At 41.8% G+C, this 22,970-nt stretch overlaps 3 protein-coding genes across 3 annotated transcripts; 1 reads left to right on the forward strand and 2 right to left on the reverse strand.

The window, feature by feature from the left end:
* Positions 1-1,537: 1,537 nt before the first annotated feature.
* LOC108609107 (uncharacterized) lies at positions 1,538-14,107 on the reverse strand. Its single transcript, XM_089462946.1, has 5 exons — positions 13,907-14,107; positions 13,510-13,569; positions 5,392-5,548; positions 5,197-5,295; positions 1,538-1,832 (listed from the first exon to the last, which is right to left on the reverse strand). The coding sequence occupies exons 2-5, from the start codon at positions 13,516-13,518 to the stop codon at positions 1,696-1,698; spliced, it is 402 nt and encodes a 133-aa protein (XP_089319072.1). The 5' UTR covers positions 13,519-13,569; positions 13,907-14,107; the 3' UTR covers positions 1,538-1,695.
* Positions 14,108-17,620: 3,513 nt separating this feature from the next.
* On the forward strand, positions 17,621-19,243 carry LOC108609002 (vesicular integral-membrane protein VIP36). Its single transcript, XM_018000669.2, has 5 exons — positions 17,621-17,755; positions 17,837-17,952; positions 18,014-18,211; positions 18,273-18,602; positions 18,676-19,243. The coding sequence occupies exons 1-5, from the start codon at positions 17,629-17,631 to the stop codon at positions 18,880-18,882; spliced, it is 978 nt and encodes a 325-aa protein (XP_017856158.1). The 5' UTR covers positions 17,621-17,628; the 3' UTR covers positions 18,883-19,243.
* On the reverse strand, positions 19,090-22,862 carry Apc2 (Adenomatous polyposis coli 2). Its single transcript, XM_018000668.2, has 2 exons — positions 19,688-22,862; positions 19,090-19,627 (listed from the first exon to the last, which is right to left on the reverse strand). Exons 1-2 carry the CDS (start codon positions 22,580-22,582, stop codon positions 19,262-19,264), a joined length of 3,261 nt encoding a protein of 1,086 aa, XP_017856157.1. The 5' UTR covers positions 22,583-22,862; the 3' UTR covers positions 19,090-19,261.
* Positions 22,863-22,970: the final 108 nt, after the last annotated feature.

Below are 22,970 nucleotides of genomic sequence, written 5' to 3' on the forward strand. Positions count from 1 at the left end.
CAGACAATGCAAATTATGTTAATTATATATCAAATTAGCGGGTTCATTTCGAAAGGGTCTTTAAACTTGTTAGTATGTGCTGAAACCGGAATTAAAATACAAATCAATTAATGCAAATGTACCGAAGGTCAGTTCGGTTTTTCTTTTTGGTTGACGTGATTAATGTACAGGATTTGCTAGACGAAACACTCAAAAAGGTGTGTGCTGACAAATTGTGAGTCACGTAGCACAGCTAATTAAAAACAGGAATGGTAACGAATTCAAACAATACTGCAGTCGTTGTTTGCTCGAAGGCTCAAACTTTATTCCAAACAATATTTTTTTGCTTGTTGTGGTGCGATTTATATGTATATTCATATGCACACAGATACATTTATATGCAATTCTTAGATACGTGGGACATGCTTACAGTTTCATTTATTGCCTAAGGCGACAAGACATAAATATTGCTTGCAGTCAGCAAATTGTCATTTCATTGAAAATTCTTGTGGTCAACAAGGTTATCAACGGTGCGATGACTGTCAATTGGCAGTGCTCGATTGCGATTGGCCTTTGCCGTTCTGGCCGCACTTAATACGAATTATGACAGGCCTGGGCGCCCGCCGCGTCATGTGGCTCGTCTGCACTCACACTTTGACCATTCCAGTTTCGGGCAGTGAATCATGCAGCCGTCACCATTAATGATCTCTTTGGGATAGTGTTGTTGTTGTTGCTGTTGCTTTGCATTGTTACTCAATCGCTAGAGAATTGTTGACTTTTTTTTTCATATTTCGCGCAGCTCTGCAACTTCTGACAACTGCGGCATACACTCAGACATTTGCAAATAAATAAAGAAATACAAAAATTGGGGGCTTTATTTGTGCTGTTGTTGGAAATGTGCCCCAGTGTCAATGGAAATTAACACCGCAGGCACCGGCTTGGCCTATTCTAGGCGTCTACGTAATTTAACATACAATAGCAAGCGCCAACTGCAACAGCAGCAGTAGCAACAACAGCAACGGCCACGGCAACGGCAACAATATAATGGCAGCATGCAATAGTCTACGGTGGCATGAAATGCTGTTGTAAAATGCAAAGGCAAAGGCAAACGCAAAGGCAAACGCTTGCACAGATTTCTTGCAATCAAACAGTAACAAGCGAATAAACATTCCATTCCATGCCAGATGACGATGACGCGTATTCAGTTCACACTTTAATGGCGGCTACCGCGACGATTTGGGCTACTGTTGGCGTGGGCGTTGCCGATCGATAAGCATCGCTTGGGCCTGCATCTCTGGTAGATGTTTATGTATGTGTGATATAACATGAACGAAATTATGCAACAAGTCAACAATAACAAATATTACAGCAGTGATAACAAATGTTGATTTGTTCGCTTAACGCTTGCTCGCTCTCAAGTTCGTTTCCTGAGTCTTTCGTTTTGTGCATGCATTAACAACTGCAAGGCAGCCAAAAAAAATCACACACACACAAAAGCAAGATATATTGCTGCACACTTGACTGCACGACAACACGACGCACAAAAGTTAAACACAAATTGCATATTTTACACATTTATTTACAACATCGTTAGATATTTGCCTAGGCGCCTCATTAACTGACTACTTACACATGACTCGACTCCCAACTCTCTCTCTCTCTCTCTCTTTGTCCCTCTCCATGTCTTTCGACTGTTGGGCTGGCATCCCCGTTGCCTTAGATGTATGTGTACCGCGTATTGTATGGACTGGTATAATAGTTGAATGTTGCATACGATGTGTCGGGCGTCTGAAATGTGGTGCTGAAATATGTTGGATCCACGCCGCCAGCTGCCGCTGCAACTGCTGCCACCGCTGCGAATTGGACAGTAAAGAGGGACACAACAAAAAAACAAAAGAAAAACAAAAAACAAAACAGAAAGACATTGTCAATTGATTTGGCGGCCATTCGGATTTTGGCATTACTACAAATATAATTACAAATAATAATATTTAGGCTTGGGCGTGTGCACTTGAGATTAGTAGATGATACTTTGCTGCCAATTCGTAACAAAATTCCAACTGTGGGCGTCAGCAGCTGACAAAACACGCTGAAGGTTAGGCGCTTCGTCAATCATGTCGTCAAGTGTTATTGGGCAAGTGTCCAGCTGCAATTATCATTGTGACTGTTGTTGTTGTTGTTGCTGTTGCTCTTGCCACTGGGGCGTTGGCTTCACTTTTTAGAATGCCCCGTTTAATGATTGGTAACATTAACCGACCGTCGTTAGCTGTCCGTATACATATTTTATGGTGGGCGGCTGCAACAACAACAACAGCAACAACAACAACGATAAGAGCAACTGTGGTGCAGCGTTTGCGTCATTGCTGCCACAGCCACAAGCTGGCTAGCCGCAGGCAGTCCTCATCCAGGAAGCATATGCTGCGTAACTATTTTATTTTATGCTTGTATTTTTTTGCTCAGAGAACTTTTAGGCTTGCAAATTTAATTACACAATGGCCTTTTGGCTGGCTGACTGCTTGGCTGGCCAATCGATATCGGTCATTTGGCTACCAGTTGGGCCAATCGTGCATAAATTGTCAAATTGTAAAAATTATCTCAACTTAGTGTCGTTCGTTTGTTCGTTTATTCGTTTGTTCACTCCGTTCATTGTGAAATGTGTTTCCATTGCATTTGTGTACTAAGTAAGTCCAAGTCCTCTGGCTGCTCGCTTGCCTGCCTGAGCTTGGCTTGGCCTACTGCCGCACTAAGGCTAAGCTATAGCAACAAAAAAAAAGTTGCTCCATTTCGTTTTTCTTTGCATTTCTTGGCTCTCAAACGAAAAAACAAATGGCAAAAAGCTATCAAATAAAACGGCTAGAAATACGCAGCTGCAGTTAATCGACTTAAAGATACTCTCCATTGAATTCTTAAATAGTTGCCTGATGCCAGCAGGATATGGTATATAAAGGCAGCCTGGCTCATTTAGTCATACTCTTTTCAATGCCTGCAGGGTATTAAAAAAAGGTAAAAAATGCAAACTACTAACAAATTTTTTGCGCAGCATTAGGCGCGCATATCATTGAGTGTTTCTCTGTTTCTATTGCACCTCCTTTCTCTCTCTCTCTCCCTCTCTCTCTCTGTCTCATATGCAAATATCAGTGCATACGCTCATTGATTTTATAGACAGGCCAGACACATAGCCTTTTGCGGCTTAAGTCTTGATTGCTATAGCAGCACCTGTTGCTGTTGCTGCTGTTGCTGCTGCTTTTGTTGTTGTTGTTGGCTTTGGGGCCTGGGGCTCAACATATTTGCTTGTCGTTAAAATTGTTCATATTTCTTTGCCAGTGTGGGGTACTTAAGGCATCACAGGCTGCCTGCCAAGGGGATAATAGAATTGGCATGTGGAGAGCTATATTGGCAATCAGAGAACAGGCAATGAATAAGCAAAAGCCTTGCCTCAGCCGTGGGCTGCATATACAATATGTATGTATGTATTAGTGCACATTTTTTATACATTTAAAAACGGTTTAATTTATTAATACTCGTAGTATGGCAAGGGAGGAGCTAAAGACCCATATGAAAAATTTCATATCATAAAGATATTAATGTATGAAATTATAAAAGATAATTTAAAAGAAGATTTCGATAATATATATCTGAGTTTTCAAACGGAAAAATTAACATGTTCAATCCATTTAGATTGTATAATAAACAGAAGTAATTCCAAATGTCGAGATTATTTCCATATTTATAAACATATACAGGATAATAATATTTCGTTTGACTTTTGGGATTAAAGCTTAGCTTTAGCTGGCTTGCGACTTTAAGTTGCTAGACTACTTTATAAGTATAATTGAGATATTACATATTGAAATGAAAGATTTAATTATGCTATGCTTAATCATCAGCTATGCCTTCATGCTCAATTTCGACTGAGTCAAGTGACTCCTTCAACAAGTGCTCGTTCAGTGTCACAATATTTCGTCAGCCCCAAACAATTTGGGCGCTTGAAAGCCCACTCTAATGTGAAGCTATTGATAGAGATGTAAAGAGAGAGAGAAAGAGAGAGAGTGTGTGTGTATGTGAAGGTAGTCTATGTCGCGTCGTTACTGTTGTTGGATTCAGCATCGGATCGGCCGTGGCACAGGCCGTCGCTGTTCGATTTGTGCCGCTGCACTTCAAAGGTGTCTTTTGTTAATTAGACGCTTGTTTTGGTGTGCACTTACAATAATTGCTACAAGAAATCATAAGCATACTTGTACGATATTATCAAAAAGCTAAAGTGCTGCATTTGTGAATGTGAAACTCAAAGCAATACAAAATAATTATCGAAAGAAACGAAAAACAAAAACACTCGAAAAAAAGATAAAATATAAATAATAAATAATAAAAATAAAATGCCATGTTGCATTTTTGCTGAAATTTGTTTTCTTGTCTGGCCGAAAGAAGTCAAAATTATTCAAATATAAATACAAATTAATTAAAAATATATTTTTTTTGTTTTTTATAATTTAGTTGTTTATTTTTTGGCTAAAAATAATAGTTACAAATTAAACAAAATAAAAATTCGTAATATGCAAAAGAAAACATAAATACATGTAATAAAAGAGCTGGCCAAATAAAAATAAAAAACATAAAAAGCAAAACGAAAAATAAAATTATTGTCTTCGCAACTAAATAACAATAGTTAGACTAAATGATTGCTAATAAGCAATATTACTTTTACATAGTTTAGTTGTTATTATTATGTTAGCAAGTGCGGCTTATGTGGGTGGGTGTGCGTGTAGGTGTGGGATGGGTTAGGGCTGTTGTTGTGTGTTGTGGCCCACTGTGGGGCTTAGCTTGAAGTTGATTAAGTGCTGCGAACGCTCAAATTGCGATTAACTGTGACGCGCATTTCCGTTTCCGCTGTTTGGCATTGTCTGTGCTGTAACTGAGTGTGAGCTTGTGTGCGTGTGTGTGCTTATGGCTGTGTGTGCGTGTGTGTGTGTGCGTGTGTGTGCAGTTAACCAAAGATTGTGCCTGTGAATTGGACGTGGGTTGGAGGACAATTATTTAACAATAAAAAAACAATATTTAAACACTACTTCAATTGCACTAATAAAGCTTTAAGTGTGTGTGTGTGTGTGTGTGTGAGAGTGAGAGTGTGTGTCTGTGTGGGTGTAGCTGCAAGTGTAGCTGTGAGTGACAATGGCCTAGGCTATGCTATTGTTTAGACCGTACGCCTAAGTGAATTACTTTGCTGTGGCGGCACAAAACCAAAACCAGAGGCGCCAACAACAACACCGCTCGACTCCTCAATCGCATCTGGGGGCGAGGGTGGGAACACAACGGGTCCTGAAAATTACAAAACAAAAATGTATAGAAGAAAACGAAAACATATAGAGCAGGTATGGCATTCAATATACACAATACACAATGTGTAGAGCTTACCTCGATTTTGGCGGGGATCGCGCACCTGCGCAGCAGAGGGCTGTGCCAGGGAGAGGGTGTCGAAGGCAAAGCGGGATCGGGTGGGAAATTGTCCTAGAAAGTATTGCTGGCCGGCAGCAAAGGCCAGGCACAGGCACAGAGCGGCAATGGTGACTAACTGCAAACGGAATGGAAATACAGATATCGTTACGTGTTGGTAATACAGTTGGTAATACGGTCGGCAAGTAGGGCCAAAGCGATTAAACCATTGCAATCTGTGTCAATGCCAGCGTAGCTAAGCATATGGAAAACAATTAAGCGTCTGGCTTGTACCACACTAGAATGCCATTCAGGTGTACTTGAGTCGAGCACGAGCCAAGTGCCAATACCCTGTATTCAGTTCTTAGCGCTGTCTACCCCGTCTCTCTCTTTGTCCATCTCTCTCTCTCTGTTGGATAATGTTTCATATGTAGAGCATTTTGAACGCGTAATTAGCGGCAATTGCATAAAACAATATTTACGACAATTGCCGCAAGAGCGGCTTGAAATGTTAGCCAAATATTTTCAAACTCTCTCACAACGGATCTCGAAAGCTGACCCAATTCGGAGGCAGACAACAGCAGCAGCAGCGCCAAATGCATCGAATCTAATGTTGTGATAAGCATGCAGCTTTAGCTCGTTAAGGAGCCAAGAGCTGCGCTTGTGGTCAAGCTTTGTGGAAGCTGTGGCGGCATGCATCAATGGCCCAACTGCAGCATGCTGTGCAAATTGGCTTTGTGGTTATAAATATACACATATACGTATATATGTATATATATATATATCTTTATATATAAATAAAGTGCTGGCTGTCGACTAGGCGCTTGAATTTATTGATTTCCCACTGAATGCTCGACAGACTGGCGCTGCTCGATTGGCAGCTGCAATTGGCAACTGGGCCGCAAGTGTTGCGGGTGTTGTTGCTGCATCCAATGGCTTATTTAAGACCGTCACGCAGTTGCAACAGACGCCACTGCACTGGACGCTAATCATAGGGCGGCAATGACTTAATAGATCGCATTCAGAAACCCAAACTGCCTCATATGAAAGACTTCCAGCTGAATATAGAGATCCATATGCTGTTTTATGGCCAATAATCACACCTCAGCCCACATTCAGTAATATAATTGTGGCTGGCTCTTTGTTATTTTCGTTTTCTTGTTGTGGCTTTGAAAGGTTTTTGCTTCATTAATTACCTAATGGGCCGCGCCTGCAATCTGCATTGCACTGCAGGGCGTATGCGCAATATTTGGTCGAACGCTTGCAGCTCATGTTAATTTTACAGGCATTTTGTTGATTTTGCTACTGCTACTGCAATTGATTTAATATGCAGCAAGTGTTTACGAGCACCCTACAAATATATAAAAAATAAAAAGCCAACAAAAAAGACAACAAGAACAGCAACAACAACGCTAATTGCTATAAGCCAAAATATGCATATATTGTGTATAAGAACAAAAATAACAAGAGCACAAATTGTCTTAAGACTAAATAATAATAAAAAAAAAAAATAAATAAATAAATAAATAAAAAATATGCAAACAAGGCGAACAGTTGCCAACAAGCAACTGTGACTCTTGTCTAGACTTTAGAGTATCGCAAACTTGTGAAAATGCCTTTTAATTAATTCATGTCTGTTGTTGTTGTTGTTGCTGCTGCTGCTGGAGTTGTGCTCAGACAGAACGTCTGTTGCCACACTAGAGCACAAGCTATTGGCTCTACTGAGCACATCAAAGCGCAACGGTTCTCCAGAGCAGATGAAACACATGTGATAAAGCTGGCCGAATCTCATATGAGAAATAAATCCGAAAGTGATTCAGTCTGAGTCCGAGTCTGCAGTGGGCGGTTCTAGCAAATGTCAATCAGCTGTACGAGTTCCCGGTCGAAAGCCAGGTAAATGGAAGCTCAACAGTTGCCATGGGAAGCCGACAAAAACTCTTTTGATCCATCATAAAAAACAATCTAATCGGACTTTAAAATCCAAAAAAAGGAAACAACAATTTAAAGCAATTTGAACAAAACTAACAGCTGTTATTGCACTGAGCAAAATAATTGACAATTTGCTGAATTGGTTTGCATATTGCAAGCAACTTACGTGAAATCTAGATCATTAAGGTACAATTACGATTACGTACAATTATCAAGGTAGCTAGCAAATCGATTCTTCTGTGCTTCATACAGAAGAGAGAACAGGGGAATATTTCTATATTGAATTTTATGAATTATCAATTTCTATATTCTGCACAAAATCTGAATAATATTATTTTTAATAATATGTAGATATATGGATTGATCACGTTGGTGTTCAAACCATCCGGTTATTGATAGTTATTGTTTAAAGATTTGCTTATTGTTTAGTATAGGACAGATTGCAAATAAAATAAAATTAAATTAAAAAACTATTTTTTTTAATAAGATCACAAAGTTTACTAGCATATAGATAAGTTATATTTTCTTTCAGTGGAATTTGGTTCTGTTAAAGTTGTGCTTAAATTATTGACACGCAGTGCCTCACATATCAGTTACATTTAAGTAGACCATCATTTTGCGCAGTGTATGGTGCCCACTGTGGCATGCAACACATGTAAACCGTCAAAATGTCGTCAGCTGTGGCCTGAGGCAGGCTTTTTGAGTTTTTTTTCTGCTGGCTTCCAAAGATTTGCATTTCAGCATTCTACGCATAGCTGTGGACGGTGAGCTGAGACCGCAGACAGCGGCCATTTACCGTTGCCGTTTAAGCTAATTAAAATAAATTAAGCGCAGCTCCAGTTTAATAATCTGTTTTTGTGGCTAGCCGCAAGGAATCCACACAAGAATTTATACGGGTAGCCGTGAAGCCGTGCAGCGCACGCTAAGTTAAGCTAATTTGTTCGACTCTGGGACATGAGAATAAAACATTTTGTATTGAAATTGCAATCATTCCTCATTGTAGCTCGCCCCGCGCCCCTCTCCTATCGAGGCTGCCGCAAATTAGTTGAACAAATGACCTTAGATATGATTTCGTAATTGGGCGGCGCTAGCAGGCCGACATGGCAACAAACAGCAGCAGCAGCAGTCGAGACTGTTGGCTAACGGCGGCTCATGCGAAAACCCACCCACCCACAACAATGATTAAGTGCAGCAACATGTGAGCGTGCCTGTGCCAGCGCATAAAACCTAAATAAAAAGCGCAACAACAACAGCAACAACAACAAACCACTGGACAACTGCGAAAGCAACAACAACAACGAAAACACAACAGCATTGCCTTGTTAGCAGCAAGTCAGTATCAGCATACCCTGTAGAAACCAATTAAAGGGCATACAGAAGCTCAAAATTTGATGCGACTTCAATAAACGTGCAAATGCAAATTTAGATTAAGAAATAGATTTCAAAAATATTTTTTGAAATTAAAATTTTGGCATTTCTTGTATCCATTTTTTGCAGAGTATCTCAGCTGTTTGTGTTACTGAATTCGCACAAATTTGAGTTATTTTTCAATCAGATTTTTCATTTTTTCGTTGGCATTTATTGGCGTTTAGATTTTGATTGGCTCAAATGTGCAGTAAAAATAAATTATTTTTTTTATTACTCTACAAAGACTTGGACAAATCCATTCGAACAGGTAACCAGAGCGTTTTGCATGTGTTTTTTTTTATATTTTAACTTTGTCTATTTATTTTTGTGTTGCATAAAATACACTGAGAATTAACTTTCAATTAGCTGTTCCCGCAGGTTTGAAGTCAATTTGCATGGGCATGGAGTGAGTCACGTGGCAGGAAAACGGGGAAAAATGAGGCCTGCTGGCTACAGCTGGAGCATTAATTAATCTTATTTAAATGGTTTGTCATTTAGCTAGCAAGCATAACCAATTTTGATGTGAACATTGCAAAAGTGAATGTTGAACAATTGAAGTTGGGCTCAAGTTTACGCGGCCATAAAACCAAAATAAAAAGAAAATAAAAAAATAAAATAAAATAAAAAACAAATGGAAGAAAACAAAAAATTGATATTGTTATCGGTTGTTAATGATTGTAACGTCTACAGCAGCAGCGACGGCAGCAGCGACGCCAACAACTCTCTCAGATGCTAAAACTGTCCAGGTTAACGCTCGATTGGGCAACTGTTCATTGACTTTCAACACGGAAGCATGCTGCGAAATCCAAACTCTCACCACTCGCCGCTCGCTGCTCGCCGCTCGCTGCTCGAATCTTGGCTTTAGACTCTTGGCTCCCGTCTGGATGCATTTGCGTTAGCTAGAGCATAAAGTCCAAAATGGAGCGCGACTGTCGGCTGTGTTTAGTAGGCGCAACAAGATCAACAACTGCTACAGCACGGTCGCTGCTTTAAATTACTTTGAATTGTGTTTAATAGCTGGAAATGATGCCAGGCCGGGCCACCACGGGCCACGACGGGCCAGTTGGAGACCGCTTGTCGACTCGCTGCCCACTGTTGATTGCTTTAGCTATTACTTGTTGCCCAAGCGATTATTAGGCATCAATTTGGCACAGCTCATTGGCTAGGAAGTGCCAATTGCCGTTTGGCAGCGTGAGAATCGAAACGGTTTTCCTTTTCCTGCTGATGCGGCCCCCAAATGAAATACAGCAACCACAGCGGCGGCAAGCAAATTGGTTCAAGTTCATGCGGCAACAGCGAAAATTTGTAGCATTTAAGGCATGACAAAATGCCAAACACAACGCACATGTCCACTGGCTGCCTGTTTAGCTGCCCGCCTACCTGCCTGCCCGCAGCTTATAAATATGGTAATGGCCTGGCCCCGGTCCCGTGTCCATTTCGACGATAAATCTAACATAACTATTTTGCAAGCCAAAAACGCGCTCGCGCTCGCACCACTCGCAACGTTCGCATGTGGGCAGCACCACACGCTCTCCGAGCTTCAAGCAAATGTCCAACTGTAGCTGGACATGTGGAACATGTGTATGCCAGGCACTTGCCATGCGCATTGACTGACTGTCCGACTGACTAACTGAGTGACTGACTGACTAACTCGCAGACCAAGACATGGCTCCAGCTCTGATTGCGACAGCTGCGCTTTTGCTGCAAACGCTAATCGTGTCGCACTAAGCGAATTGTAATAATAAAATGGCCAAAACAAAATCAAACAAGTAAGAAAGCTCTAGTCGAGACTGCTCGACTAGGAGATCCCCTGAACCCTTGGAGCAATAGATATTTCAATAATTTTTCGCGTCTTTCAGCTTACACAAGAAACACGCACACACACACAGGCATACATATACACACACGCATACAGACACACACACACGCATACATACACAAACGCATACACACACATACACATACACACACACATACACAAACACATACACACACACATACACAAACACATACACACACAAGCACCCACGCATAAACACGCATGGGCTGCAGTGTGCGCTTACTATGAGAACTTAATTGTTTAATAACTTTTTTTATGGACGTACGATCTTCATGAAACTTTCAGATTATGATTATAACATGGATATGCATGTAATTGCCAAAGCACAAATCTCTAGTATTTGAAATACGCTTTTTACAAAAGTGAGGGTGAGGGGGTGAATTTAAGGGTGGGGGGTAAATTTTAACAAAAACCGAAATTGTATAAATTGCATATAAGCATACATTAAAAATTTGGAGACTCTAGCAATAAAGGTGTAGAAGATATAATTTTATAACTGGTTTTCGATAAGGTTTTTTATCGATAAAAAAAGATCGGGATGAGTTATCGAATTTTAATGATAAACTTGATATGCGCGCTGTAATTACGGACATTTTAAAAAAAATTTGAAGTCTCTAGCTCTTATATCTTCTGAAATCGACGCGTTCATACATACGGACAGACGGACAGACGGACAGACGGACAGACGGACAGACGGACAGACGGACAGACGGACAGACAGACGGACAGGGCCAAATCAACTCAGCTCGTCACCCTGATCAAGAATATATATACTTTGTGGGGTCTGCCACGCCTCCTTCTCCCTGTTACATACATTTCAACAAAACCATTATACCCTGATTTCCCATTGAAAATGGGTTCAGGGTATAAAAACTAAAAACAGCGACTGATGCGATGAACGATATCAAATGACATCGCACAGCACATAATGCCAAAGACACTGAGCATTAGTTTCATTGCTCCAAGCTGAGAGGAGCGCCTCGACTGGCCAAAGGATTCATGTGCATGTTGTGAGAAACGGTGGAACAATTAAATAGTTATTGTGCATTCAGTTATCAGACTCAACGCATTTCATATGCCAATAAAATGCTCTAAAAGTGTCTCAGAGTGCGTAAAACTTCAAAATGAACTTGATCGAGTCTTAGCCTAGTTTCAAATCTGATCAGCTTAAGGTGAAACTCTATAGCGATATACTCCTTCTCAGTACTTTGACTTGGCCTAGACGAGCTACAATTATACACGACAATTACACACACGTGTGTGTGTGCGTGTGCGTGTGTTTCGTAAAGTATAGGTTTGACTACGCAGCGGCATCTTCATTAGCTGAGACCATAGCGACATGGCCTGGTCTGGCCAGGCCAATGCAAAGCAAGCCAAGCGCAACACAAGGCAATTTTATATTTATGGCAATTAATTTGAATTTCTACACGCAAAGCGTGTAAAATGCAACAACATGTCGACGAGGACAAGTTGTAGCTGGCGATGGCAGCGATTAACCAATGAATTAAAGCGATTGTCGAGCAATTAATAAATCTTTTTTTTTCACGTTTAGACTCTTTGTGTGTGTGTGTGTGTGTGTGAGTAGAGCATGGCACGCATGACCCAATCCTAATCGAGAGCTATTTGCCAGACGTTGATTGCGGTTCCCAGGGTGCCCAAATGCCTGCCTGCTGAGTGCTTGGGATGAAACGGCAACTGCCGACTGCCGTTGCAGTTGCAGTTGCAATTGTTGTTGTTGTTGCCGTTGCAGTTGCCATTGCATAACTTAGAGACTCTAATGAATCGAATGCGGGCTTTTCATAGTTGTTTAATTTATGGCCGTCACACACACGCACATGCGCACGTTCACGACACTGTGTATTGGAGTTGAATGGTGGCGAGACGCCGCGACGTGGACACGCAATGGCCGAGATGTTGGTCAGCGTCAGCGCTAGAGGCAGCGCCAGTTTGGTCACTTGACTGTGACTCTGGCTTCAGCTTTGGCTTTGGCTTTGGGGATATATTGGCGCGTGTGTATCGCACTTTTCAATTAACTTACAAAACGCATGCCCAAGCACGTTTTGCCGTTTTGCCATTGCGTTATTGCTGCTCGTTGTTGTTGTTGTTGTTGCTGTTGTTGTTGCTGTTTTTGTTGGCATTTGGCTTGATCTGTAAACAAGTGTCTGCTGCTTGTCTGGTTCGGCAACGGCCTTCACCATGAACTTGAACTTCTCTCTTTACCCCATATTGCTTTGGCTTTTATCATCTAATTGCAGCCCGTTCTGCACAATGAGCGCACGCATGCGCGTGTATGTGTGTATGTGAGTGTGGAATTGGCTAGGCGGAAACATTGAATATGCGTGCTGTATAATTATAGTTCATATGCTATGCAAATCGTATACAATTTATGGCTTGGATGCTGTAGTCCGAGACCATTGTCTGCGACATAACAGCTTAATAGCCAGCTACATTTATGCTTCTCTATGAGTGTGTGTGTTTGTGTGTGTTTATTTAAATACGATTACGATAGATATGTTCATTTATATACATTTGCTTGCGGCGGGCTTTGTCAAGTCGTTAATGCCGACAAAATGCTTGCCGCTAAAAATTGACACACGACAACGGGCAGCAGTCCACTGGCGGCTGGCCATAAATTCAACTGCCCAATAAAAATTCTGAATACTACAATAGCCTCAGAGTTTGGTCTGGCATGGGTCAATTTGCGGTGAATGGTGGGCAAAGTGTGTTGGCTCACGGCTCTTGCATATTCGCATTGGCGTGAGCGAGCATCAAATAAAAATGCTGTGAAAATTGTCGCTTGGCATTGGGTAGTGCGAAAATAAAAGACTTAGGCAACGAACTTGCTCAAAATCACGTATACGCAAAATTAAATGTAACTTCTTTTTTTCTTCCCGCTTTGATTTTATTCGAGTTGATATACTTACGAATTTCATGTTGATTTAGTTGAAGTGTTTTATTGTAGACGGTAATTGAGCTGAGTTGCGCTGCAATTAGTTAACAAATATTTTCAAAATTAATTTTCGGATTTATTAAGCACTACACTTTTCTTTAGAGCACGAATCACCAGCTTGTTTATTTATTTAATGATTTTGTAGGTATTTCTTAAAATGAATTTTCAATTTCTTTTGCTTTAATTTTCGGATTATTGTTGTATTTTAGTTATAAATTGCATTAATATTATGATTTGTATTATTGTTGTAAACGTTCGCACGCGAGTCAAGTGAAACAAAAAGCCAAATTCAAATGCGTTCGGTGGCTTCAACAATGAGCTGGGAACTGTTAGCTGGATGCTGTTTGGCTGTCAGCTGGGTATTGGCTTACACGAATCTGCGCTGCGCTGTATTTAAAAATTGTGTGTGCTGCCTTTGTTGCTCGACTTTGGCTTTGACTCAGACTCAGACTCAGACTCGGACTCGGACTCGGGGACTCGGAATCGGAATCGGACTCGGGCTCGGCGGATCGTAAGTTTGTACGTCGAGCTGTGCGGTAAAACGTTTAATGAATTCCAACAGAAATGCTCAGTTGATTTTATATAAAGCATGGCAAGCGTGCGCCGTTGTCGACGTCGACGTGGCCGACGTTGCTTTGTTAGCTGCGTTTTGAGTGAGTTTTTTCATTCATTATTTTTGTTGTTGTTGTTGTTGTCATTTCTCACTCGAGCATTGAGTGTGAGAGCCTTTAAGCAAGTTGTTGTTGCTGGCCTACGTGCGACACGTGATGGTCGTTGTTCTTGGGCGGATAGTGGCAAATAAAAGCAACTTTCTAGCGTTTGGCTTGCGCTGGTCTCTGCTGCTGTTGATGATGTTGCTTTCCGGTAACCAGTTTCAGTTCCAGCTTGAGTTGCACTTCATTCGGGTCAATCAGCCTCGATAGGCGCTTATGCAAATCTAATGCAAATGTGATAGGAAAGCTGGCAAACACCTTGACTTGATTGCAGGCGAAAACAGCAACAAAAATTGCATCAACAACTACAACAACAACGATAGCAATAGCAACAACAATGCTGCTGTGTTGTCAGCAACTATAGCTTTGGCAATTTCTTCCGCCTCTGTCGTGTTGACCGTGAAAATTTCGTGTGATTGTTGGTCTTTTTTGTATTGATCGCTGTTGTTGTTGCTGTTGCTGCTGCAGCTGCTGCTCAGTTTTCAGGCCATTTTTAAAGGAACGTCGTCGACTTGATTTAAATGACAATTTACGAGATATTTGTATGATTGTCTGATTTAAGATCGCAATATGCATAATCATCATAATCATAACGCACGAGTTGCTTGCCGGAAGCAGTAAACAGAAGGCTTAAACCACAAGCCAGCCGCCAAGTTATTTCTGTATGTACATATATTGTGAATTACGATCTTTTGTTACAATTGATATTGCTTTAAAGTGTGCAACATAATATGCTTGACATTTACGACCCTTAAACTGGAAAACAATTAACAGCATACGAGGGTAGTTCTTGAGTTGTTGCTGATATTTCAGTAGATTCACGTTTCAATGTAGCTTCAAATTTAATTTAACTTAATCAATTGGCATGCTTTAGATGTTGTCAGATCTGTAAAAGAAATAACTAAGTATTAATAACTTTAAAAGGTTTCTCCGTCTGAAAGTATTCGCGATAAAGATTTCGTGAACTGAATAGAGTAAGCACAGCTATAAATCATTTTATGACTTAATTAACGACCCTCGCCATTAATGCGACCAATTAAATACAAATTGCACACTTGTCGCAGCAATGCAAGCAATGCGTTAGTTTTAGCTTTTTTTCCGCCAGTCAACGCACTTAATGGAGGGGAGAACATAGGAGAGGTTACCTTTGCAAATCGATAATATTATCGATAGTAAAACCAAGTTCAAGTTCAGCTGTCAGGTGTTTGAGAGTGGCAGCCGCAAAAACCCAAACTTTTTGTTGATGCCACAAGTCGCAGAAAACCGCAGTAATTGAATTGCATTGAGTTGTATAATCATATTTTGTATTGTCTTCAGTTGGCGTTGGGGTCAAGTTCAGTTGGCCAATTGGATAGAGCAATTGTTGTAAGCTGTGCAACAATTAGCGCGTTTAATTGTCGATTGCCATTGATTTATTACTGATCGACTAAACAATTAACAGATTGCCTTGTGCGTACTTTGCCTTTTGCCTTTGCCTTCTTTCGCTTTCTTTTTGTTGCTGTTGCTGTTGCTGTTGCTGTTGCTATTACTATTGCCATTTGCTTTGCTTTTGTTTTGTTCTGTTAATTGAAATAGTTAAACGTCTGACAGCGGTTATCAATCATTGGAGCAAATTTTCGGCCTCAGTATGGCTTGGCCCGGCCTGAGGTTAATGCCACTTTAAGGAATTGAAATCTATGTTGGGCTCAAACTTGTCTGCACATGAGCGACCGACTCAAATTAATGGATTTTTAAACGCGCTAAAAATAGTAGCTGATATGATAGTCCAAGTATTTGCATGCTAATCTGTTATCTCATCTCTCAGCTGTCGGCAGCTGCGCTGAAATCAATGAGAATTACAAGTCCATCAATCACTGATGGCTCCAAGCGCATCTAATTATAGAGTCCAAGTAATCAAGCCAGCTCATACGTAATTCATTCAAAAGTATCCAACAACAACAAATTACATTACAAATAAAATACATATTATATTAATATGAACCTCGCCATTATACTTGCTCTTAAGGAAGTCAACTGCAAGTGAGTTTAAGAGGAGCAATAACTTGCTCAAGATCTTATTGTGGAACAGGATTCATGTGATTTTAACCTGAGCGACGACTTACATACACTCTCAGAGCCGTGTTAAAAGATAACAAAACTATAATCGCCGAAAGAATCAATCTCAAATTTTTAATATATATTTATATTCCAAGAAATGTCTATCTTCTATGATAGAAGTGATCATGATTTCAATTCAATTCTTAAATTATTTATATTTGGTATAAATTTGGATTGCATTGCTTTTTTTTGTCATTCACTTAACTCCCAAAGTTGTCGATGTGATTCATTGACCTTCCGGAGTTAATAATTAAGTGTATGACGATGTCGCACTTAGTTTCTGATATAATTAGATACGTTATATTCCAATTAGCAACGTGTCGAGGAAGCGTCGCTGCATTAGACGGTTAACGATTTACAGTTATTGCAGCTGCAATCGCCAATTAGCTAATTGTGCCCAAATATGCAGAGAGAATTATGAAAAGCGAGCGCAAGTTCACATGTTTAGCATTCCAAATTTCCGGTCCACTTCGATTTGCATTATACATGCACACACACATATACGCAAATGCATGTGTGTAAAACGTTTAGCGTTTATTCTCACGACATCGACCTTGGCAATGCTCAACGCAGCGCACCGAAGTTCTGTGTGTGTGAGCTTAACGCACGCTCCAGTAGCTTGCAAGGAAGAAAACTCTTGTTACTGAAACTGGTTTTCAGTTTTTCACTTGGAGCCAATTGAAGGCGTGAATATGCGTACGCAATAAGCCGCTGTAATAACAACAACACCAACAACCACGCATAACATAATTTGGACAAACTGACAGCATGTCGGTGTTATAGTCAAAAAATATAATTGAAACGGGTTGTCACGAGGTTGCAGATGTCTGACAAATATGTTTCCGTTTGACCACTTTCGATAGGGAAGAGTTTATAACTTATTTACTTGTCAACACAAGCAATTTGCATGTTCATTATTCACTTGCCTTTCGACCATTATCGCTACGCAAATTTTTGGCGGTTACTATTTAAATTTTACGCTCGCAGAGCCAAAATTAACAGCTACAGCTCTCAGTGCTGCAAAACCCAACAATTATATCGGCTGCAATATATCGAAAATGTATTTTCGCTGAGGTTTCGAAAAAGTTTGTTTTTTATTAGTATTTATCGATGTTTCTAGTAACTATTGTCAGCTTATGGGACAGCTGTGATTATCGATAGTGCCAGCAGCTAGCTAACAAAAAGCAACCACTCATCAAACCGGCATCAAAACCGAAAAAGCGAGAAAGATTCGCCTATCCTTAAACCAAATTTTTGTAGAGTAGACGCCAACGCATGTTAAAATGACACAGATAAACACAAATTGGATCTTGGCGTTTTTCGGCGCTTTTGTGGCCTTGGAATTAGTAAAAAGCTCTGAAAGCAATGAGTACATGAAGCGGGAACACAGCCTAGTGCGTCCATTTCAAGGTAAGATAAGCTTCTATGATGCATATATCTAATATGCGAAATGTATCGTATTAACATTGCTTGTTTTGTTATCAACCCCAGGCGTTGGCGTTATACTACCACACTGGGATTTTTTGGGAAGCACAATGGTTACCAGTAACTATATAAGACTGACGCCGGATTTGCAATCAAAAAGCGGTGCGCTATGGAACTACTCGGTATGCGGGCGTGCTATTTAGTATTTTAAATAATTATTGATACTATTGTTGTATACCACAGCCCGTTATGGGACGCAATTGGGAAGTTCACGTTGGGTTCAAAGTACACGGCAAGGGCAATGAGCTGTTCGGTGACGGATTTGCCATTTGGTATACGAAAGATCGCATGCAAACAGGTCCTGTATTTGGAAGCAAAGACTATTTCTCTGGACTGGCAATCATACTGGACACATACAGCAATCACAATGGGCCACATAATGTACGTACTTTGTTAATTTTCTTTTGCTGACTTGCAGTAACTGTTATTTTGTTAAATTTAGCATCAACATCCCTATTTGAGTGCGATGGTTAATAACGGCACCTGGAGCTACGATCATGACAGAGATGGTACACACACACAGCTGGCTGGCTGTGAAGTGCGATTCCGTAATGTGGATTACGAAACGTTTATTAGCATACGATATGAGAACGACGTGTTGTCCGTTTCGACGGATCTCGAAAATCGAAACGAATGGAAAAACTGTTTTGTAGTTAACAATGTGGAGCTTCCCACTGGCTACTACTTTGGCTTGTCGGCAACAACGGGCGATTTGTCCGATAACCATGACATTCATAGCTTCAAGTTCTTCGATATAGACACAACTATCACTGTAAGTTTAATACATATTGATAACTTCTAAGTTAGTGTAGCAATGCTAATTACTATTTTTTGTTTTTATCCAGCACGAAGAGATTATGCGCCGTAGCAACATTATTCCAAATGCCAAAACATTTGAACCGCCGCGAGAACACAAAGATGATCCGAAACCAGGAATGTCAAATGCAAAAATATTTTTCATACTGCTTTTCGTAGTCCTGGTGACGGCTGGTGTGGCAATATTTGCCATTTCGTATTTCAAGGATCGCAATGCGCGAAAACGTTTTTACTAAAATCGACAGCTCCAACTGCAAACCAAACTTAGGCATAGTCGACCAAAACATCATGTTACAAGCAGCAGCTGACAAGTTTCAAGTCCTTTTAAAGTTAATTTATATTGAATGTACCCATTACGATATTTATTCATAAGTTATCTAGATGACCCGGGTTTTGTTAGATGTTCGTTTTGAAATTGTGGAATAGGTAAAACAAACAACGACTTAACGGGCAACACAAATGGGCAATTGTTAAATTTAAGTGCAAATTTTTAATCGGAGCTCTAGAAGAATTGAGAACGTATGAATATTATTGCAGTGTGTATATTACATTAGAAAATATTTAAAAACAAACGACCAACCAACTGCAAACTGAAAACTACAGATTCTTAATTAGCTAGACCCAGTGATGTTGTTGACGCTGTCGGCTACTGGATGCTGAGCGCGGAGGCGTAGATCTAACAGTCGTGGCCAACATAGACTCGATCTGACGCACCTGATTGCTAACGAAGCGCTCGTTGGAGGGCTCGTTGCGATCACTTTCCAAGTTATCATTCGATTTATGCATGCCACTCAATATACACTGCTCAAACAATGAAGTGGATTGGCCATCGTCCAGCGAATCATCGGAGCTGTAGTCAGTCTTAGCATTCGAAATTGTCTGTCGTCTGTGGTTGTTGCTTGGCTTGGGCAGCGTGTTTGTGTGGCTCGAGCTGGTGCTGGCACCGCTTGGGGGCAGTCTGCAACTACCAGCGGCAATGGCCTGAAAAGTATGAACAAGGATTAGATGACACAGATGACATAGGCATCCAGCAGCACTTACTTGGCTTAACAGATTCGAGTCGTCGTCAGAGTCCATTGACAGTGAACTGAGCGAATCACTGCGTTTCGGCAGCTGACGCGGCTCCGCTTCTACAGGAACAGCACTTCGTCGTGGTGGCAACTTTGGAGCGGACTCTGCATTCCTAGGCAGAAGTGGTGGCTTTAGTGCACGGGTTGGTCCCACCTGCGCAGAGCCGACAGTTAGGCTGGAGAGACCAGAGATAACGGAGAAATTACAGGGGCTGTCTTCCACGTAGTACTTATTCATCTCATCCGTCACTGGTAAATAACTAGGAAGAGCGCTGCCGCCGCAGCGCATCTTGGAAATGGCATCCTCGGGAACGTTCATTGCCATATCTTGGACTTGCGGCATAGGACGTGTAATTTGTCCATTGTCATTGTGGTCATTGGCAGTGGAGGCTATTGAAAGCACCGACAGATTGCTATTGCTGCCCGCTTTGGACAGCAGAGCTGGAGTATCCTCCGTGCAGTAGCTACGCGGCGCATCGTTGCCATTGAGGTCGTGTCCGTTGGTTGTGCAGTTATCGTTTGGAGGCGGAAGAGATGGCTTGACTTTGCGATCGCGTTGAGGCGACTGGGGCATGCTCTGCGTGGGTGAGTCTGGCAGCTCTGAGGGTGAGATCACGCCGCTTTGCATGCGACTGTATTCACTAATTACAGAACCATTATCCTCACACCCAATAGTCTCATCATTCACCAACGAATCCATGGAACTACGTCTAGAGAACATAAGCGGCGTCTCCAGGGCGGAATCAATAGCCTGGCAAGCTGCACCATTATTATTGCTGTTGTTATTGACACTGACTTGTTCTGGCGCCTCGACAACTGATTGTTGGCTATTTGTTGCTTTGGGAGCAACTGGCTCCTTCTCGTGCTTCACATGCACGTCCGTTAGACTGGTGAGTGAGTCGAAGCGACTGAAGCAGCCGGGTGTTCCCTCTTCACAGTAGTTGATCGGCCGCTCACCGGGCTCCGGTTCGGGCGTGTGCAAACAGCCATCGGATTTATCGACTGCTAGATTCTCCAAAGCATTACTGCGAAGGTTGAGTGTTTTCGGGCGTTCCACATGATCGCTGCTCAAATCACAAGCCGAAGCGGATTTAGCCAGAGTCGGAGGAGCGGGGTTCGCACTTTCATCCAATATGAGCAATATTTCACTACTCTCTGGAGGCCGTTCCTCACAAGTTGCTGGCTGTGAATTCGCGACTTGGGCGGACCGTCTTTCCTTATATCGCGCACTGAAATCAGTGAGCTGATCTAAGTCGATGGAATTGTCAAAACTGGTCTTAGCCGGCTTGTGCTCGTTATAACTGTACTTCATCGAATAATCAATGGGCTGCTCCTCCGTGGGTGCCCTATAATGGCTCAGCGCAGTACTAGTACTGAGCTTTCGTTGTTCAAACGCGCTGTCAGACTTAGTTGAGAATTTCGTTGAGTCGGAATCAGACTTGCCGGAATAGATTGACTCCCGGCTTTCACATTTGCGAGGTAATGTGCTGCTGCCATTGCTGCTGCTGCTTGCTGTCCCGCTGCGTACCTTCTTCAGTGATCCTGTGGGATTGCTACTTAGTCGCAAAGAGCTGTAACGACGCGGCAATGTGCCTGCATGTCCGTTGGGTATCTCTTTTGAAGGTAACTCATTGTTGGTTGACAGCTCAAGAGCGTTGCGATAATTTACCAAGTTCTTAAGCGCTGAGGCACTGCCCTCAGCTATCATGGAATTTTTGGAGCTAGTCAGCGAACGTAGCAGCGGAATGGCATTGTGATCGATAAGAAACTGTTGATCCTGAGGACAACGTGCAGACAAGTTCCAGAGCGTGCCACAGGAGTTGCTAACTACCGTCTGGTTATCCATCTTGAGTTGCTGCAACAGAATTGCCAAGCAGTTGTGCTCCCTTAAGATCTGACGATATGATTCACAAACAGCTATGTGACTGGATACATTCCGCAAGATGCCGCCAGCGTTCTCCACTATCTTCAGCGTCTTGCTTGGCCCTTCGTAGCTGAGCATTTGTACCAGAAATGCCAATGCCCCATCGACGGCACAGAACTCCGCCTTATTGGTGCTGCAGTGTGCCGACAAATTCCAAAGTGCTGACAGAATGGCCTTCAATGTGTTCTCGCTTTTGTTGTGCATAGCGGCCATGGCAAGAGCCGTCACTGTACCAAGCTCGTTAAATATGGTCTTCAGGTGTTTGTCCGCGCGCCAAGATAGATTGCGCAAAACGCTAGCAGTGGCTTGCAACAGATCATCGACATCCGGGGTGTTTGAGTCCAGCTGGGCAACCAACGCCTCCATGAATTGCTTCTGTCCACAGAGAAGTGACTTGTTGTTCTCTTCACCGCAAGTGAGATTGGTTAGCGTCATAAGCGCATAGCGTCTAAGCAAATTGCATTGCTCACGACCTGCTGCCGGTCCATGAACGGCATGGTCTAGATGAACCAGATTTGGTATTGCTTTTAGGGCACCCAACTCGCACATGGTCCTGCGATGTTCCTCATCGAAGCTAGCCTTCATCAGCAGCTTCATAGCTGCCAATGGATGACGCTCTTCATCATCGGCAATCGATTCACCACCACTTTGCAATTGAGTTCGCAAAAAATTGCAACTATAGTCATGTATTTGATCTAGAAGGCGCAGAACCTTCATCTCCCGTTGATTTCCTTGAACAATATTATGTAGGGCTTGGCTGGCATTTTTTCGTGCTGCTCCGCCCGCACCGGCACCGTCATCATTGTCATGCAGAATTTTTACCAACAGTTGGATGCAATCGGAGCTGCGCAATGCTGAACAGGTGTCCGTATTTCTAGAAAGCTCCAAGAAGTTGCGTGTCAGCTCCAGTTGCTTGTGAGCGTCACTCTCGTTTAGCGTCATGTTTACAAATGGTTTCCGCTTTATTGATTTTGCCGGGCTTAACTTTAACACTCTATTCTACGCGTTGTACCTAAGTATATTCCAGGAACTATAAATTACCTGCCTCTTTATGAAGCACTAATAGCTAGCAGGTAGGCGATCTGCGCTGAGATGTTTAGTATATCATTGTGGCATCGGAAACCCAACCTACAGCGCAGAAGCAACTGCCTTTGTTTGGATGATGCTGTTATGTTTTATCGATTTTGAAAAGCAACAAGTAATCGATAGCCGTAGTAGCATGTTTAAGGATATTGGCTTTTATATGATTATATTTTTCTGTTGTTATGGTTGTATACTGGCTTGAAATTGATTGAATTTTGATGTTGTTTTCTAATACCGCAAGTGAGAT

This window comes from Drosophila arizonae, chromosome 2, assembly GCF_054131065.1.
Source record: "Drosophila arizonae isolate 15081-1271.41 chromosome 2, UAZ_ARI_1.0, whole genome shotgun sequence".
NCBI lineage: Eukaryota > Metazoa > Arthropoda > Insecta > Diptera > Drosophilidae > Drosophila > Drosophila arizonae.

What these genes read in the sequence shown, in the direction of transcription:
- LOC108609107 (XM_089462946.1), bottom strand. An exon ending in CGATCCCCGCCAAAATCGAG is followed by an intron (nt 5,296 to 5,391) that starts GTAAGCTCTACA and finishes TGTAATTTTCAG; the next exon opens with GACCCGTTGTGTTCCCACCC. An exon ending in TTTTGTGCCGCCACAGCAAA is followed by an intron (nt 1,833 to 5,196) that starts GTAATTCACTTA and finishes TCCAATTCGCAG; the next exon opens with CGGTGGCAGCAGTTGCAGCG.
- LOC108609002 (XM_018000669.2), top strand. Translation starts at nt 17,629, where the DNA reads ATGACACAGATAAACACAAATTGGATCTTGGCGTTTTTCGGCGCTTTT. An exon ending in CCTAGTGCGTCCATTTCAAG is followed by an intron (nt 17,756 to 17,836) that starts GTAAGATAAGCT and finishes TATCAACCCCAG; the next exon opens with GCGTTGGCGTTATACTACCA. An exon ending in ATATAGACACAACTATCACT is followed by an intron (nt 18,603 to 18,675) that starts GTAAGTTTAATA and finishes GTTTTTATCCAG; the next exon opens with CACGAAGAGATTATGCGCCG.
- Apc2 (XM_018000668.2), bottom strand. Translation starts at nt 22,582, where the DNA reads ATGACGCTAAACGAGAGTGACGCTCACAAGCAACTGGAGCTGACACGC. An exon ending in ACTCGAATCTGTTAAGCCAA is followed by an intron (nt 19,628 to 19,687) that starts GTAAGTGCTGCT and finishes CATACTTTTCAG; the next exon opens with GCCATTGCCGCTGGTAGTTG.